This window comes from Pygocentrus nattereri, chromosome 25 (assembly GCF_015220715.1).
Source record: "Pygocentrus nattereri isolate fPygNat1 chromosome 25, fPygNat1.pri, whole genome shotgun sequence".
Taxonomy (NCBI): domain Eukaryota; kingdom Metazoa; phylum Chordata; class Actinopteri; order Characiformes; family Serrasalmidae; genus Pygocentrus; species Pygocentrus nattereri.
Genome location: NC_051235.1, coordinates 28,308,182 through 28,327,988, shown reverse-complemented (window position 1 = coordinate 28,327,988; position 19,807 = coordinate 28,308,182). Strand labels below are relative to the sequence as shown.

General features: G+C 43.0%; 1 protein-coding gene across 2 annotated transcripts in view; it reads right to left on the bottom strand.

Moving 5' to 3' along the window:
* The window catches only part of acsf3 (acyl-CoA synthetase family member 3), a 70,519-nt gene extending 51,429 nt beyond the window's left edge, over positions 1–19,090 (bottom strand). Inside the window, exons 1-4 of one of the 2 annotated variants that reach the window (XM_017721651.2) lie at positions 19,003–19,090; positions 16,792–17,557; positions 9,812–9,967; positions 120–274 (exon numbers count right to left, since the gene is read on the bottom strand). In XM_017721651.2, coding sequence (XP_017577140.1) covers positions 120–274; positions 9,812–9,967; positions 16,792–17,484 — 1,004 coding nt within the window. In that variant the 5' untranslated portion in view covers positions 17,485–17,557; positions 19,003–19,090. Of the gene's footprint in view, positions 1–119; positions 275–9,811; positions 9,968–16,791; positions 17,558–19,002 lie in introns of those variants that run through there. The other variant, XM_037534605.1, reaches the window with a different exon arrangement.
* Between the last annotated feature and the right edge of the window lie 717 nt (positions 19,091–19,807).

The window sequence follows — 19,807 nt, the reverse complement described above, 5'->3', positions numbered from 1 at the left end:
CAGCAGACTTCCAAAAGCTAGGCTACAGTCCAGGCAGGTTACATCAGCAGCCTTTTCCAGCTGCAGCCTCGCTTTTGGGACGCAACTCATAATGAGAGAACTGGGAGAGCCGTGAGTACCGGATCCTCTCTTTACACACGGCCCTGATGAAGTCCTGCACGCGCGGCTGGGTGAAGTGCTGCTCGTAGTGCTGGATCAGTTTGGAGTAAACTGTAGGAACCGCCATGAATACAGTCACCATCGGAGCTTTAGAGCTCAGCAACCTCTCCCACACCTGAGAGAGAGAGAGAGAGAGAGAGAGAAAAAGAGAGGAAGACAAAGAGGGAAGGAGGAGGGGGAGAGAGAAGAAATAGAGACAGAGGAGAGGAAAGGAGAAGGAGAAAGGAGAGAGAAGAGAAAGAGCGAGACCCAAAGAGAAAGGACAGGGGGAGAGGGAGGTAGAGAAAGAGGGATAGAGGGGAAAGACAGAGGTACAGTAGATGAGAGAGAGAGAGAGAGAGAGAGATCAGAGAGAAAGTATGAGTCAGAGTGATATAAAAAGAGGATGGGCAAGAGAAAGAGAGAGAGCATGAGATAAAGGAGCATAGAAAGAGAAGTAGAGTGATGTTGAAAGTAATATATAAAGAGAGGGTGGGTGAGAGAGAGAGAGAGAGAGAGAGAGAGAGAGAGGGAGGGAAGAAGAAAAAAGTAAGGTGAGAGAAAGGTAAGGAGAGAGAGAGAGAGAGAGAGAGAGAGAGAGAGAGAGAGAGAGAGAGAGAGAGACACACACAAACAGACAGAGAGAGAGAGAGAGAAGGAGAGACAGAGAAAGAAAAACAAAGAAACCGTGTAACTGCACTGAGTGTCTGCGTTGGTGTCGGACCTCTTTCCTCTGAGGAGCTGCATTAAGACAGAAGTTCAGCTGCAGGAATTTTGTTAAAAAGCAGAGGAGACTGTAAAGGTCAGCACTGACCACAACACAACAGCATTATAACAGAGAAAAGAGAAAACGCCGCTAGTGAGGTCAGAGAGACGGGCAGCTCTCATGGCCTTTACTGGGCTTTTGATGAATGTGTTGTACGAGTGTGAGAGAAGGGCTGCAAACACACACACACACACACACACACACACACACACACACGAGAGAGAGAGAGAGAGAGAGAGAGAGAGAGAGAGAGAGAGAGAGAGAGAGAGAGAGCGCTCCACAATACACTATTAGACACAGTAGAAAGATCTAAACATTTGCACCGGCCTATTGGTCCACAAAGGCAACAACATTTGTAGCCAAAATTACGAATTTTAATAAAGAGCAATGTTATGATAACAGTTAGTAATGAAAAAGCAATCAGAATGTAACGGTGTGTTAATATTAATTATCTAACAGTAATTCACGATGATTACGAATAACATCCTGTTTTAAATGCCTGAGTAGTTATTTATTCTCTTTTAAACATGTTTTTAATACACTTTTCCTTAATACATAGTTAATCATCATTGTGGTGGCTAATAAATGCTTTTTTACATTTTAATACACATCATTAAATCATTTGACCTTTGACATTGACATTATAAAGTTACAACTCTTTAGTGTATTATTAAGAATAAATGGCTTTACTTTACACTTAAATATAATCGGACAATTGCCTCACAATGTCTTTAAAGTAGGCATTAGAGGGCGCTCCCGAGCAAGTCCAAAATGAATGGGCTCAAGTGGAACTAAAAATAAAAATTGTAAACGCTCGATTATATTTTATATAAAAATAACAGAAATATGTAAATATTCAACAGACATATAGAAATGCTAACCAATCAGCTCTCAGTAGCAGTAATGCCAACCAATCAGCTCTCAGTAGCAGTAACGCTAACCAATCAGCACTCAGTAGCAGTAACGCTAACCAATCAGCTCTCAGTAGTAGTAATGCCAACCAATCAGCACTCAGTAGCAGTAATGCTAACCAATCAGCTCTCAGTAGCAGTAATGCCAACCAATGAGCTCTCAGTAGCAGTAATGCTAACCAATGAGCTCTCAGTAGCAGTAATGCTAACCAATCAGCTCTCAGTAGCAGCTGCTGTTGAATAATGAAAATATCCTAGTTTGTTGATTTTGTTTTAATGTAATACGTCCCTCTAGTCTCCCAAAGTAAATGACGTTCCCAGAAAAATGGTTTGAAACATTGACTTTTTAGCTTTCAGCCGTTTTACTCCATTCACTAAGGGCTCTCTCTGGCACCCTCCAGCGCTTTGCAGTCATGTTTTTGACATAATGGGAGAAACAGAAAGTGACCTGGCTCCCTGTAAACTGGCTCTGGTACAACCACAACTAATGTGCAGTCTGGCACACTGGCCAGAGAAAAAAGGATATTCTGATCTCCATGGCAAAAAAATCAGGCCATTTTATAGAAAATAATCTCAATTTATATCCCAAAAAAAAAAAAGAATAAAGTTCTTCTTAACCCTCTATTGCATGAATTATTACTTGCACACGATAAAAATGTTTCAGTGCATTTTATTTATTTAAATTTGCTTACATAATGGAAATATTTGAAAATATATATATAGAGATTTTAAAGTGGGGTATTTGGTACATTGTTGCCTATACTACTATAAAATCTAAAACTATAAAATCTATAAAATAGCACCATAAAATGTAATTTTTCTCTAAAAACATCTTTTTATTAAAAACAACATCAAACAAATCTAACTTATGCTTTGTGAAATGTACGACTCAATATTTACGAATCTGGGAAATGAATACAATGTTAATTGGTACTTGGAACATATGGTAAAAACAGCATCATAATAAGAATTCCTGGTCATTTGATGTCCTTTCATATTTGTCCTTTCAAAGTAAATGACCCTTTTCCACAATCAAATGGGAAAACACAGACATCACTGCTTTTTACTTAAATTGAGACAAAGTAATTGTTGCCATATGGCAACACCGCGCAATAGAGGGTTGATGAATCAGGCTCATATAAGTTTTTTTGTCAATATTGGGACAAACGTGGGGCGTGTCAGGTGGTCTGGTTCCTGTATCTGGAGTCAAATGGGCTTCAGTACATCAGATCCAGTGTGTCTAAAATGCCAAATCTGCACATAATCAGAGATTCTGATCACATAAATCAGCATATCTTACAGCATAAATCATAGCCAATTTTAGGATCTCATGTCTTGAAAATAACCTTTCCTGGATCAGGGCCTTGTCATGGCGGAAGGGCTTGTGTGGTCTAGGGATCTTCAGAGGTAAGTCGTCTGGAGCAATATGCTCCTAGTAGGGTCTGCCAGGGCGAACAGGTCTGGAGTGAAGACCCAGACTAACACGATCCAAAAACCCACCATGAAAAATGGGCACAAAAAAACGTGTACCCTGCCTGGGAGAAGGTCACCAGGACCTACCCCTGGAGCCAGTCACAAGTCCCCGGCTGGCGGCCGTGCAGTTGGAATTTGTCCCGCTGGACGAGAGGGTTGCCTCAATGCGAATTAAAATTGCAGAGAGGAAAACTCTGACTGTTGAGTGTGCTTACGCACCAAACAACAGGTCAGAGTATTCGTCCTTCTTGGAGCGAGTGGGCGGGGTTTTGAAAAGGGTCCCGCCTACAGACTCCATAGTCTTACTGGGGGACTTCAATGCTCATGTTGGCAATGACTGGGAGACCTGGAGATGTGTGATCATGAAGAACGACCTGCCCGATCTAAACCCGAATGGTGAATTGTTATTGGACTTCTGTGCCAGGCATGGATTGTCCATAAAGAACACCAAGTTTGAACACAAGGATGTTCATAAGTGTACATGGTACCAGAGCTCCTTCGGTCAGAGGTCAATGATCGACTTTGTTGTCGTTTCATCCGACTTGCGACCATATGTTCTGGACACTCAGGTAAAGAGAGGTGCTGAGCTGTCAACTGATTACCATCTGGTGGTGAGTTGGATCAGATGGCAAGGAAAACTGATGGTCAGACCTGGTAGGCCCAAGCGAATAGTGATGGTGTGCTGGGAACGACTGTCGGAGGCCCCTGTTCGGAATGATATTAACTCCCACCTCTGGAGAGCTTTTCTCATGCTTTTTCTCATGTGGTGGACACCAGTGGTGAGGGAGGCCATCAAGCTGAAGAAAGAGGCCTTTGGGACTGGATGGCTCGAAGGACTCCCAACTCAGCAGATAGGTACCAACAGGCGAAAAAGGTGGCAGCCACAAAGGTGGCAGAAGCAAAATCCAGGGCGTGGGAGGAGTTTGGTGAAGCCATGGAAAAAGACTTTCGGTTGGCTTTAAGGAGGTTCTTAAGGAGGAGTTTAAGTATCTTGGGGTCTTGTTCACGAGTGATGGGAAGAGGGATCGTGAGATCGGCCGCAGACTGGGACAGGCGACAGCAATAATGCGATCAATGTACTGGACTGTAGTGGTGAAGAGGGAGCTGAGCCATAAGGCAAAGCTCTCTGTTTAGCCCTCGCTTATGGTCATGAGCTGTGGGTAATGACCGAAAGAGAATGAGATCTTAAATACAAGTGGCGGAAATGAGCTTTCTTTGCAGGGTGGCGGGCTACACTCTATTTGATAGGGTGAGGAGCTTGGCCATCCGGAAGGAGCTCGGAGTAGAGCCGCTACTCCTCCGCAATGAGAAGAGCCAGCTGAGGTGGTTTGGGCTGGTGGGGGTCTACCAGGCACGGCCTACTGGGACCCCGGGCCCGTCCTAGGACCCACTGGAGGGATTACATCTCCAAGTTGGCCTAGGAGCGGCTTGGGGTCCCTGGGAATGAGGTGGAGGAAGTTGCGGGGGACAGGATCATCTGGGATTATCTACTCTCCTAACTGCTACCGCAACCCTATCTGGAATAAGCGATGAACAACGACCACGATAATGATGATGATGATGATGATGATGATATCTTGAAAATGACTTTTAAAAGAAAACAAACATCATCAACCCTGTAACTATGTTATCAACATACAGTTACTGCAATTAACAAAACAATATTGAGCTACTGTAACAAAGCGCAGACACTGATCAGGAGGCATCTGTAAACTTAATGACTCTCACTGAAACTCTCTCTCTCTCTCTCTCTCTCTCTCTCTCTCTCACACAGAGAGAGCAGTCAGTCAGAGAGGCGGTCTCATGGCTGACTGCACCTCCACAACACTGAGGGAGAGAAAAGTGTGAATTAATTGAAGGTGAACGACAGATTCTCCTTCACTTCGTCCCCCCAGGAGACCCCAATCCACACTACTCATTCTCTCACTCTCTCTTCTCACTCTCTGTCGTCCTTCCTCTTGCTCTCCTTTTTGCCCCCCTTATTCTTAATCTCTTTCTCTCTCTCCCCTCCCTTTCCCTCTTTCTCTTCTCGCTCCCTTGTTTCTTCCCCTCTCTCTTTCTCTTCTTGCTCGCTCTCTCTCTTTTTATTATTTCCTGCTTCACTGCCTCTCTCCTCTTATCAGCCTCCCTCTTTCTCGCCCCCTCCACACACACACCCACACACACACACACACACACACACACATGGCTCTGTGTAAATGGAATAGAGTGCTATATCACCAATATTTTCCAAAGTTTTAGTAGAATATATTCAGATATAGACGATGATGACGTGTCTAAACGGAGACATGTGGATGTGCACAAACCCTCACACAATTATAACCGGTCACTCATTTCTCTTTCTCCTTCTATTCTTCTGGGCTTCTGAAACACTTTATTCTTTCGCAGCTCTTTTTATTCTCTCTCTCTCGCTTTGTTTTTTCTCCCCATCAGACTCCCTATTTCTCTCTCTCTCGCTCTCTACTTTACTCTCCATCTTTCTATATCTCTCTCTTCTCCCAAGTTCAAGTCTGTTTACGGCCATGACAAACTTACATTTGTATTATAATAGTTACCTTTTATCAGTTATTATTACACATGAATTTGTGTACCCTGCCCAGTGGAGGGTTACCGGAGAAGTACCCCAGAGCCAGGCCTGGGGGTAGTGTTCCTCAGGGAGCACCTGGTGGCCGGGCAACCCATGTAACTTGGCCAGGCTCAGCCCAAAAAGGCAACATGGGGGGACAAAGTGGGTCCACCAACCGCAAGGTCCAGCATGGGGGACCAGTGCAGTGTCGTGTAGGCAGTGGGAGAAGGCAAGGAGGTCCTCGGCGGCATGGACCTCTGCATTGGAAATTGGGTACCTCACTGGGGGCAAAGGAGCCAGAGCTTGTGCGGGAGGTTGAGAGGTATCAACTACACATAGTTGGGCTCACCTCCACTCACAGTGTTGCTCTAAAACCAAACTCCTCGATAAGGGTTGGTCCCTCTCCTATTCAGGAGCTGCCAGGGTGAAAGGCGCCGGGCGGGTGTGGGGTCCCTGGCTGGCTGTCAGTGGATGAGAGCTCAATGGAAATTAAAATTGCAGGGAGGAGAACTCTGACTGTTGTGTGTGCTTGTGTGTGGACCTTCTTGGAGCAAATGGTCGGGGTTCTGGAACGGGCCCCACCTACAGACTCCATAGTCATGCTGGGACTTCAGTGCTCATGTTGGGAATGACTGGGAGACCTGGAGGAGGGTCACAGGGAAGAACGGCCTGCCCGATCTAAACTCCAATGATGAATAATTATTGGACATCTGTGCTGGATTGTCCATAATGAACACCAAGTCCGAACACAAAGACAGAGATGTGTGGGATTCTCTGCTCCTCCAACTGCTACCGCATCCCTATTTGGATTGTGGTTGACGATGATGATGAAAATAATACATACAATAACAACTCCTTCCCTCTTTCTTCATCTTTTCCGAGTTTGATTCCTCTTGCTCTCTTTCTCTCACTCGTTTAGACTCTGTTTCACATTAACACTGCGCTCGTGTCTCTCACTTTCTCGGTCACGCTTCCCTTGCTCTCTTTCTTCCTCTCACTTTTGACCTGTTTTCTCACTTTCCTTCTTCACCCTCACTCACTTTTCTCCATTTCTCTTTTTGTCAGACCTACGTTCTACCACCACTCCCCCCCTTTTCTCTTTTCCTCTCTCTGTCCGACACTATCTTTCTATCATTGCTCTCTCTCAGGCAAGCATCCCTCTCTCTCTCTCTCCGTCTCTCTCACTGTCTCTCTCTTTCTCTGCATCACTCACTTTTCTTATTGTCTTTACCTTCTTATTCTTCTCTTACTCTTATCTCTCTTTCCTTCCTGTCTCTCCCTCACTGTCCTTCTCACTCTCTCTCTTTATCTGCATCAATCACTTTTATTTTCTGTATCTTCTCATTCTTCTCTCTCTGTGTCTGTCTCTGTGTCTCTCTTTCAGCATCTCCATTATGACGTGAACGTCAGTTTTTCTAATACTGTCTGGATTTCTTGCTTCTCCTCTTTATATATGTACAGTTGTCATAAACAGCGGCACGTCATCCATTTCTGCTTCTAACCTTCTGTTATAAGGCGTCACTCAGATTTAGCGTTTTAGATATGAACTGTAGACGTTTTGGCAGATAAACTCTGTACAACTGAACACCTTAAGACCACCAACACCCTCTCCCCTCAGCCGCATGCCTCGTATAGATTTCATTTTCTGCCTAATCGTTAAAAAAACACCCTCTTTATCATACTTTTGATGATAGGCTCCTTTATTCAAGTGAAAGTAAACCTATTCAGGCTTCTCCGTATATTTTCCACTCAAACTGGAAACTAAAATTGCGTCACAATCGCTCAAACAGCTCAGCGTAGCAACCTATTGATTTTCTGCTTCATTAAAAATTCCTGAACCTCGTGTTGTAAATAACAAAGCCAGAAAAGAAAAGACACTGTGATCTGTCTAAGAAAAAAGTCTTCTTTTCTTTTATTGCACAAGAATCCAAGGTCATATCAGTGGAGAAAATGTACGTTTCGTGTCGCGGTTGTTGTTGTTTTTGTCTGGCGCTGTCCTCGCCAGCCCTTCGCTGTCAGTCAGCACCTTGACACCCATTAAAATCTCCAAGACCTTAAAGCCCCCCTGCTTTCTTCGCCCCCCAACTGCGGACCCCCTCCTTTTACACAACAGCAGTATCATTCTTCAACGTCAGTCCATCGATTGATCCGCTTCTGAGGCCCTTACCCGGAGCTGCCGTGGTCAGATACAAAGCCACACAAGGCAATCCATCACACACACTCCAACACTTAGCGCGACAGTCGAATCTCTCTCTCTCTCTCTCTCTCTCTCTCTCTCTCTCTCTCTCTCACACACACACACACGCACCCTCGGTCTGTCAGCTCCTGGACGTTGGTATTGACGCCCACAGTGGTGGCAGCACAGCGACGTGGCTACAATTAGCGCAGCTCTCTGACAACTACCCGATAAGGCTGAACACACACCACCTCTCCCACACACAGACACGCACACACCTCCAGGGCTCGAGTGCTGTCCCACAGAGCCAGTCGGGCCGTCCCGGACCACAGTGTGGCTCACAATATGGACTGCCACTGCAATTATGTTGATACATACTGCAACATATCTTGCACTATATTGACCCATTCATGCCCAGTCAAAATGGCCATTAAGTACAAAAGAGTGCATTAAAATGTGCAGCATTGCGTTCTCAGTCCTGCAGGGTTGCTGTGATTTTTCTGGCTGACATATTTGGGACCATACTTTGGGACTCCATACTTTGGCTGTGCACGTTATACAGTTTCCCTGAACTCACGGACCCAGTTAAACTGGCGGAAAAGCTACCAAATGTGTTTCCCTGACATTTATATTTATCTCATACACAGCCCCTATCCCTAGCCTGGTGAATCTCTCAATGCATTTAAGAGCACAGAAGCCCACCGGCTCTTCACGTCAGGGTGGGTAAAGGATCGCACGGTGTTCATAAAGAGCAGTAAAAACTCTGCCGTCATATGAGGGTAACAACATCAGCTAATTAACACAGATGTGATCAGTGCAGGCCTTTAGAGAACTTTAGCTGATGTTAACAGCCGAGAGATGAACAGTCGTCCCCCTAATGGAGCTGCAGACCGCCGGTATAGCTTTTCTCTCTGGTTCTGGAGATTTAAATAACATTTGAATGGAGAAACATAAACGTTAAATATCAGACTGAATGTTGTGGCTCGGAAACCTACGTCGTGTTTCGACAGACGTGATTCTGTAAGTTTGCTGGTGCAGTTAGTTCAGAGTTCAGCTCCAGTCCTGAAACCCCTGCACTGCATAACTGTGGTTTCCCGGTTAAAATACCAGATATTATTAGCTAATTAATCCCTTCTTGAGCTGAACGAGGTGTGAACAGCAGAGAGAGACACTAAACTACACAACACAGGGGCTCCAAGCCTGACCTGAAGGTCTGTGTGTCTCTCGTCTCTCGGCTTCTTTGCGATTTTCTTTTTTTTTTCCTTTTTTTCTTCTTGGTTTCCTTTTACAGTTATTACAACCAACCGCACAGTAAAATGAAGGCATTACGCTGATATAGATATGAAATATAGACAATCAGAACATTTAGAAAATTACCGCCACTGAACTGCCACTTACAGATCAATACAGGGGTCAGCAACTCTCTTTTACTGGCCTGTTGTGGCTCCACAGCAGAATTAGATGTGTAGGTAATAATAAAATAATCCTCCTTTACAGTAAAATAAAGCTCTGCTGATCCTTCAATACAGTTTAACAATAAATGTTCTTAAACGCTGGAGTAGAACTGCTGATTCACCCTTTTTCTTTTTTGTTGAAATTACAAAGTGGCTCTTCTTAACATTTGGGTCGCTGACCCCTGGGTCAATACATTTTCACATCCTAGTTAGTTACCAGGCAATAAGCCTTAAGATCAATAACTGAACAAGGAGCCTGGAATTTAAGAGACAAAGAAACTTTCATGTTTTATGTTGCTGCGTCGAGTCCGGCTGGACGTTCTTTACCTTCTGAGGGTTAAACTCGGGCAGCATGATGCAGGTGGCCCCCACCCACAGCGGGCACAGCAGCTTATTGACAATGCCGTGCACATGGTGAAGGGGCAGCGTGTGGAGGATCACATCATCTCTGCTCCAGGCCCACTCGCTCACCAGACATTGGACCTGAAAGAGAGGGGAAAGAGAGGGGGGAGGTGGTACGTGCTGCACAATATTCATATTCAATATCACAATATCACATATTTTCCAAATCCGTCATGCTATCAGATGATTTAATGTTTTCTACTCTTACAAACAAAAAACTTGGGACAGCAGCAAAAATGGAAATAGAAACAATGACCTGTAAATCCTTTTTTAGACCGGTATTCAATTGAAAACATCACAAAGACAGGACACTAAAAGTTTCAACTAATTAACTTGGATTTTTTGCGATTCTGATTTTTCTTCATCGTTTAAAAACGGCAGACAACATTCATTTTGCTTCCAGACAAGAACTGCTTCTAGAAGTCACTGCAGGTTCTTCACAACAAGTTTCTGAAAGAACTCTGCAGGGAAGCAATTTTTATTCACAAGCCGGCAGTCCCTGTCCACCAGCTTCATCTTTCAGTCGCAATTTTGATGAGATTTTCCCATAGACTGGGATTTTTGCCACTGTTGTTTGACCTGTATGACTGTACGCTGTACCTTTTCTCAATCTATGAATCCTGTCACACACACCACAGGTATTTATAGCCTGATCGTCCTCCAGGAGGCTGAAGCTATTATTACCTTCATTTTTTTGTCGGGGAGCTTATATACTTACTCTAAATCTGACGCCTGCAACATGTTCCAAAAAAGCTAGTTTACCCCTGTGTTACATCACCTTTCAATTTAATAGCACTTTTGTTGCAGCTTGAAAATGAATCTTTTCCCATTGTTCTTGTTAGAAGACTTTAGCTGCTCAACAATCTGGGGTCTCTGTGTTGTACGCTGCACTTAATAATGAACCACACATTTTCATTAGGAGACAGGTCTGGACTGAAGACAGGCCAACCTATTAACTGCTCTTACTGTGGAGCCATGCTGTTGTAACACTGCAGAATTTGGCTTGGCATTAACGTACCAAAACAAACAGGGACTTCCCTGAAAGAGACGTCATCTAGAAGGCAGCATATAGTTGCTGTGGGGAAAAAACCTTGTATCTAAATCTTTATCATTTTTGGAGATAATTTCAAAAGACGAGTTGCCATTTATGTTGTGTCAAAATTTCATATTAAAAAGATTAAATGAAGCGGCCCAAAACTATTTGGAAAAAAAATATTTCTCTCTTCACTTCCATTAAAAGTTAACAACATTTTTCCTCATCCTGCAAAATTACCTTTTTGGAGACACAAGGTTTCGTTCTGACAGCAGCAATATGTTGCTCCAAAACAGCATCGATCTGGGTGGTCCTTTTTCTCTTTGACACCATGTCCAATACTTTATAAAACAATTGGAAAGGTGGACTCGTAAGACGGCAGCACACGTTTCTATCAGTCCATCTCAGATGAGCTTTAGTTCAGAGATGTTTCTGGATATTGCTGATACGTGGCTTTGAGTGGTGGAGTCTGTGTTTACTGACGGGGGTCTTCTGAAGAATTCCCAAGACCATGTGGTGCTATTCATTACGGAAGCATGTGGGTATTTAACACAGCACCGTCTGAAGGGGTCAAAGGTGATGGGCATTCACTATTGGTTTTCAAAGATTCCTCAGGATTCCCTGAATCTTTTAATCATGTTATGGACTGTAAATGGTGAAATTTAATTGTGGATAGAGAAACAATGGTCTTAAACTGTCAGTGGCAACTGAGCCTTTATGTTCCTTTTATATCTAATCATAATAGCATCATCTGTTACTGATTCACCTGAAATGGGGGGGGGGGGGGGGGGGGGGGGGGGGCTGGGGGGGGGGGACCAAACAAGACAGAAATGTAATAAAACACGGATTAAAAATCACTTCATAGGTCTATTTGAGAACTGTCTGGGCGTGGCCTAATATTCTAATGAGCACATTTGATAATATCACGCCTGCTAAGTCACGTTACAATATGCAAAAGTTTGGGTGATTGTTTTGGTGTTTACAACATGCAAAATTTCCGGGTCAAATTCCATGTTTTGTTGATTATCTAAGGGACAGCAAGTAGACATCCTCTACATGGAGCACATTTTAACACCTAATTACTAATAACTGAGGAAAAAACATAACATGTGGCCTGTGCAAAAGCAATGGCACATTTGATATTGTTTTATTTTTTGTTTCATTTTTTGCAATTTGTTAAAATCAGCAAATAAAGAGAAACTGTGCACTAAAACTTGGAGAAAAAGGTCATATTTAAATGTGGTAACTTATATTCACTTAGAAAATCAACAAAGCTCGTCATTTGACCAGGGTGTTCAAACGTTTGCATTTGACTGTAGAGCTCAGAGTCATAACTTACTAAAACCACCCAAACCAGCCTTTTAGGGAGTTTTCTAATGGGTGCTTGGACCCCTTTCTTTTCTATATCTTACTGTAATACAGATTGTTCTGTAAAGCGGCTCTGTGACAACACCTATTGTAAAAAGTGCTATATAAATAAACCTTGCTTGCTTATATGTTGAAATCTAAAAGAATATAATCGCTGCTGTTGGGAGAAAACCTTGTGTCTCCATTTTTCAGTTTTTGACATGAAGTAAAGTTTTTTTCTTCTCCTGTAAAGTTGCCATTTTGGAGATGCAAGGTTTTCTTCCGATGACGGTGAGATAGATAGATAGGGCAAATACTTTGACCTGAGGTTCTTTAATGCGTTTAATGACAGTCTAGGTCAACTCATGAAGGTTGGCATGTTTGTGTGGAGACAGTGTGAATGTGTGCTGCATGATCCAGAATCAGAGCGGCAGCATTTATCAACTGCTAGTGAACAGTTTCATTCAGCAGAGCCACGTAAAAACCATTAAACCTGTAATAAGAGGAAAAACTAAAGCTGAATGTGGGTTAGTGTGCATTCAGCACAGGCCTGCCATGCCCTGCACATTCACCACGTGTTCCTGGGCTGATGATTGATGGAGAGACAGTGATAGCGGTCAGGCAGCTGAATCAGGTCAGGTTCATGATTAAAGTGGGCCTGGTCTGAAGGATGGCCTCGAAACCCCCAGCAACTCCCCACTAGACAGAAGAAAATGACATTATGTATATTTAACCAACAACGGAAATTCAAAAGACCATAATTATAGTAAATCTACAATTGGTACACATTAGAACAGATGCCTGTTTGCATAAAAGGCACTGACCTGCACTGCCCTGCACTGCCCATCATATGTTTGGAGACACTGCCTCCTTAAATTGAACTACTGTTTGTTTCTCACTCTCACTTTTCAATTAAGCTCAGAAAAAGTTTTAAATAACGGTTTGACAGAACTCTTGTTAAAAGCATGTATTTGAACCCTTTTGGCCCAAAATTGGTTTAAACAGCTGAAGGGTCGAAGTGTTGAGTGCTGATATCAAAACGAGGGGATACAATGCGTGGCTTTATTCTCAAGGTTGCGCAGTCAGTAATAATCACAATGTTATGTTGTATTCCTCTAAATAAACCTGATTAAGGATGTACCAATGTCATTCTTTCCCTTCCCAATACCGATACCTGACCCTTCAGTGTTGACGAATATCGATACTCACTCAATCGAAGTTAACTAGCTTTCAAATCATGAGTTTTACACAATTTCATTTTTTTAGAACCAAAAAGGAGTCTAACTATGGTTATTATGTCAAGCCTGTGACAACAGAAGAACCCTTTTTGGTGCTACATAGAACCCTTTTCAAAATGTTTCTATATAGAACTGTGTGTAGCACGTTTTAATCCATCTGAAGAATCATTTCATGATGGAAATAAACCTTTAAATTGATTTTAATATTTATAGAGAATCATGTTTATTACAACCCCAATTCCAATGAAGTTGGGACTTTGTGTAAAACATAAATAAAAACAGAATACGATGATTTGCAAATCCTTTTCAACCTATATTCAATTGAATTGATTCAATATATTCAAACCTTTTTCTAACTCAGCCTCTGTTTGAGCATGATGCTTTTGGCATTTCCCCTTTGTTTTCCGTTCTTCCCCGCCTCCTCATTTCCACCCTCCTTGAGGTGCTTTGCCCGTGGTCGCCTGTGCATCCCAGTGGCGCAGCAGTAACACTGTGGACTGCCGATCATTACAGCAACGATTTGAACCTGGGTCCGGGTCACCTCATTAGCAACATCAAACACACACTCCGTTGACCCCATATATCTCCTTACTCCCCTTTTTTGCTGGCTTTCAGTTCTGCACTTGGGTCCGCCTCCCCGCCGGCCCGTAACAGTAGTAGCCTCAGGCTCCTGCAGATGACACTGCACAAGGATGATTGGGCTACAAATACCTGCGTGGTGTGTGATGGGATTCATAGATTGAGAAAAGGTGGTACAGTGAATGTCACATTCAATGTGTGGAAAATGTGTTGCAAAGCAGACGTTAATGACTGGCAAAAAGGAGTGATTGAATTTGGGCACCAAAGGCCACAGTTTGAAGGAAGTAGCTGAATTTGCAGGTGTATCGAAGTGTACGGACATACGGGTCGACCAGCAGTGGCAAAAATCCCAGTCTATGGGAAACTCCAAAAGACAGATATAGTAAGTAAGCAAGAAAGACTCCAGGAAAGGCATTAATGCAATTTGTCCGAACTGCACTATTCTTTGTTGCAATAGTGGCTGATTATTGATGTTGCCTACATCCAGAAACTTGTCCAGGCCGAATTGGCTCACAGCTGTTATTTGTCCTTGTGGAGGTATTACAAGCTATTAGGTGCTTTCCAGTCACAGGTGACTAATTGTTTTGTCTGGTGAGTTTATGTAGTTAACTGTAACACAAAGCATCTCCATGGTTGGCGTACAAAAACGGAAATATATTCAAAGGTAATCATTAGAAAAAAAAAATAGCACTACGACAAAAAGAACTAAATGCTAATTAACAAATATTAACGAAACTGCAAGGCATGCAGGGAAGCTCTTCAAACTTCAACCTTCACCTTCAACTCCAATCAGCTCTTTGCAAGAGTGGGGTGTTTACACTCCTGCAAGACACCAGCCTCTGCGGTTTTTAATAGCACTGGCTGTAAAAACAGCCTCCAGAATCAACTCTGGACAACCAATACCACAAAATTGCGTGCTCCTTCCAAACAAAGGAAATATTTTGCAAACCTAGATGTCCATAAACTTTTGGAAGACAGCTTGACTGATCTGTTTTAATTCCCTTAAAAAAATGCTATTGCCAAATAAGACTACAAACTGAAACTCTAACTTATCTAACTTATCAATATCCAATAAAAGCAGCAGGCTCTCACTTCCTATCATCTCATAAAAAGGAAACTGACTAGGCAGGTGCCTGTAAAGGTGAAGGATGTACACGCAGACCACTCCTGCATTACAGAAATACAGTGACCAGCCCCCAGCCTGGTCAAATAGAGCTCCCCCTTAATTGAGAGAGAGCCAATTTTCCACTCTATTGGACATGCAGGTCAATTTTGGTTGAAATTGTACTAAATAAGCATCTCGCAGTGCCTGGAGTGTCCCGCGTAATGAAATAATTTGGGCGGTTATTCGGAGAGCTCGTGTGGAACAAAGGAAAAAGGAGTCAAAGCTGTGAGCTCCATCAGCAGAGGGGAAAACGTGACTTTCCTTAAAGCTATCAGCCGACAGGCAGCGTTTCTAATCAGACAGCTCCTATCAGTCTCTTTAAAACAAAGGTGATGTGGAAGTGGTGCTGGCTGTTCATGTTCTTGCATTAAGGACTATTTAAGTTCATTATTCATCATAGATTTTCAACTGCCTGTTTGTAAGAATACGAAGTCCTAAAGCAACCACATGAGCCATCTATGAGCACGTTTCTAATGAAATTCAACATGTCTTTTCTCATTGTGTTACACATCAATCTGTGAGTTTCAGTGAACTCAAAGCTCACAATTTTGTCCATATTCAACAAAAATTTTAAATGCATGAAATTCTTTTTTTCTTAATTTGAGGCACCGACTACAACAAAACAAAAAGGTTTACTGGAGAGACAGACATCCATTACTATTATCTGGCCACTCAAATGGGAATTCCGCCCATTTTCAAAACGTACACATAATTTCATCCCCGTGATGTAAACAAAGTCATTCAGAGTGGTTTGCTGTGAAATGGTTCACTGTAGAGACTCGGTTGTCTTCACAGTGGTGGTGATAGGAACCAGGTGTCGTTATGACTACAACACAAATACAGCCATTTTATTTCATGTCCAAAACCACCAGTGAACCTACATGTGTCTTGAGTTTTATATGTAATGTTGATGATGGAAAATTATCAGTAAATTGTTTGGGGACTATTCTGCCTCAGAATGCCCTGCATGTACCCCTCCACCATGATAAAATCGGGTTTTAAGCCAAAACCTTCTCAAAGCTATCGTTAAATCTAATGGCATGCAACAGCTTTTTCAGGGAGCTCTTAGACTCACTGGGCCTCATTCTCCAATATCTTCCAATATTTAAGTTTCTTAAATGTGTTCTTGACAAATGTCCTAAGAAAAAGTTTACGTCAGACTCGTGACGTGTTCTTAAAGCACAGAACTGTTCTCAACTTTGTGCCCTTGAGTGTGTGTAGATTCTGTTCTTACCCAAGACCAAACCCAGATAAGGATGACGGTCAGGATCTTCATGAAAACTGTGTAAGTGGGTTTTAAGAAGAAATCGGCTGTCGAACGAGACCCATTAATCACTTGAGATGTCTGGTTCCTTTCACCACTGCTGTGAACAATTCTGACCCTATGTTTCTTCCAGAATGGAGCAGTTCACATTCAATGACACTGAATAACTGTTTACATCTTAATGAGTGGATTTTCCAAAAATTCTGACTGAAACTTGGTGGAATTCCCTTTTAACAGCTGAACATTATTTCTGAGAAATGTCTTGGGCTTGTTATTTACCATAGCCTGCAGGCTGCTGTGCATGTGGAGAACTCCCTTTGGTCTTCCTGTTGTGCCACTGGTGTAGATAAGCATGGCTGGCCTTTCTGCCCAACCAGAGAGGGCTTCGCTGGACTGCGTTGGTGACTCTGCTGCCTGTAAGCTGTCCAGGCTGGATGTAGGAGGAAGCTTGAGGCAGGGCAGCCCCAGTTTCCTGGCCAGAGGCTCCAGGGTGTCGGCGTGAGGCTGTGCGGCCAGCAGCAATGAGCTTTCAGAGTCGGAGATGATGTACTCCAGCTCAGCCGGTGGGTGTTTCCTGTATAGGGGCACAGCTATGCCCCCGCACATCCACGTCGCCCACTGGGCCACTGTGTACGAAGCATCATTGCCACACAGGAATGATATACATCTGCCCTGCAGGTCTCCAGACTGACAAGCAAGCACTTGGCTAATGTGTCCTGCTAAGCTTCTACTACTGTTGTAAAGGGAGTTGTAGCTGTGGTGTCCACTCTGGTCTATAATGGCCACCTTTTCGCCGTAAGCTACGGCTCTGGAAAACACAGGAGTAACCTTGTCTCCTGCTCTGAGAACAGAAGACGTTATGGCTCTTCGGACTACATTTCCCAGAGGCCACTTTAGGGAGCTTCTACCAGCTTTGCAGTGTACACAACTCCACGACGATCTCCACGCAGTAGATATGCAGACATACAGCATGATGGGTGATCAAGGACCTCTATGACAGGAACGGGCCAAAAACCATCCTTTACTGTATCAATAATCGAAGGGGCTAAACAAGGGATACAAAAAATTTATTAATACCAGGAGCAATACGTATATTTTATTTTATATATTAAAATACTGTTCAAACAGAGAATACTTTGTTTCCTCAAAAAAAAAAAAAAAAAAGTTTTCAAACTGTTTTAAAGGATTTTGGTGTTTTTTAATCTGTACAATAACACTTCGATCCCAAAACTGAATGTCCTATGCAAGCCTACACTACACTCTCAGAAAAAAAAGGTACGACACAGTCACTGGGACAGTACCCCTCTCGTCACTGTGGTGGGACCCTCAGGGGTACATCTCAGTACCTTTAGTCAGAGAACATAACTGAACCATAATCCACTGAAATGATCTGTTCTAAGCTGTACTGACTCCACACACCCCGCCTCGCCTCCAGGCTTTTCTTTTAATGTTCTATTTTAAAACATTTGGTTATGAAAAGGTACAAATACCTACTTTTCCACTAGGAAAAACTCATGTAAGGTTCACCATCAGACCTTAAAACCACTGCTGTACCTTTGAGGATACACTTATTGTTTGCACCTTGATGAATCAATCATGTACCTGCATAGTACATTTATTTCTAACCGTGTACACTACACTAAAATATACTCTTTTAGTCAATTTTAGTCCCATTAAAATCTAAACGGGTTCTTAAAGCTTTAACATGGTCCTTAAGGTTTAATTGAGTACCCTAAATGAGTTTTAATGGTGTACACTACTTCACGTTCCCACAGTATAGGTGCACACAAATTCACCTGGCAAGAAATACTTGAAGTCCTTCTACACAACGACACCGGAAATGTTAGAACAGAGAAAGAACGTCACGCTTTAGAAATACAGATAATTGGATTCATAGTTTTTGATAGTATTTTACACACTGTGCTGCACTAAAACCAGTAAAAAAGGAGTAATAACACTCTTTAATACAACATGCAGGTGGGATATTTATCACAATAACAATAAACATGGTCATAATACCCAGCTCTAATCTAGAGTCTACTACAAGAAGAAGACTGAGGTCCTACTAATATTGTCACCTCCTATAAGGATCCTATAGTATCCTCTTATGGTATATATACTGTTTATCTGTTATACTATCTTTACTGCAGATCTTATTCATAGCGGATTGTCAGACTTTCTGCAGGTAGGAATCGACTGGATTGTTCGGTAATGTGTTTATAATCATGCTTAAACGAATATAATGTCGATGTCATTTACATTAAAATGTTTATAACTTGATCAATGACGAACAGGGAGAGCGACACGAGGCCGAATCGGAGTAACACCGCTAACGCTGCCCTCAGCGGAAAAACATTCGCTTCCCATCACATTCCCGTCATCCAGGAGGACAATAAGCGCATGATTTAAGCTGGAAAATTACAGACGATATATTAAGATGCAAAACTGAGCTGAAACTGAAGCGCGTAGGGAAAGAAATCAGCGTCTTACCTAAAAGCCACTCTTGAGGCACTTCGGCGCTTTATAGTTCCGGGTGGAAACCACAACGGGCTGAACGTTCCAGTCAGTCCTCTGTAACTACGCTGTTGTTTACAGCGGCGCAGGAAACGCAGCTCGACGTGTTTATCATGGCAAACATTAACATCACGAGTATGCACTGTAAATTTCATCTGTGGATGGCATATTTGTGTCTAGTCTGCAATGAGAAATTCCAATTGATTATAGAAATAACAGCCAGATATATGGGGCTATATGGGGTTATTTTGGGGCAGTCGTGGGCTGGAGGTCAGGGAAACAGCCCTGTGACTGGAAGGTTGCTGGTTTGATCCCCTCGGCTGTCAGTCCATGATTGAAGTGCCCTTGAGCAAGGCACCTAACCCCCAACTGCTCCCTGGGCACTGTGGATAGGGCTGCCCACCGCTCCGGGCAAGTGCGCTCACTGCCCCCTAGTGTGTGTGTTCATTGGTGTGCATGTATGTGGGTGCTTCACTGCACGGATGGATTAAATGCAGAGGTCTGATTCAAACACGGTGACAAATGGTTCTGAATTCTAAAAAATTCTAATGTGCTATTCAGAGAATGGTAACTATTTAGACCTACGGCAGTGCTGGGCCTGGAGGTGTTCCACCCTGCAGAGTTTAGCTCAAACCCTAATCTAACACCTTATCCAGGTAACGAAGGCTTTAAGTGTCTGAGTGTGAGAGCCAGGTGTGTTGGATCTGAACTCTCCAGAGTGATGGATCTTCAGGACCAGGTTTGGGCCTGTGCCATCTGATTTATAACAGTGTTATTCATT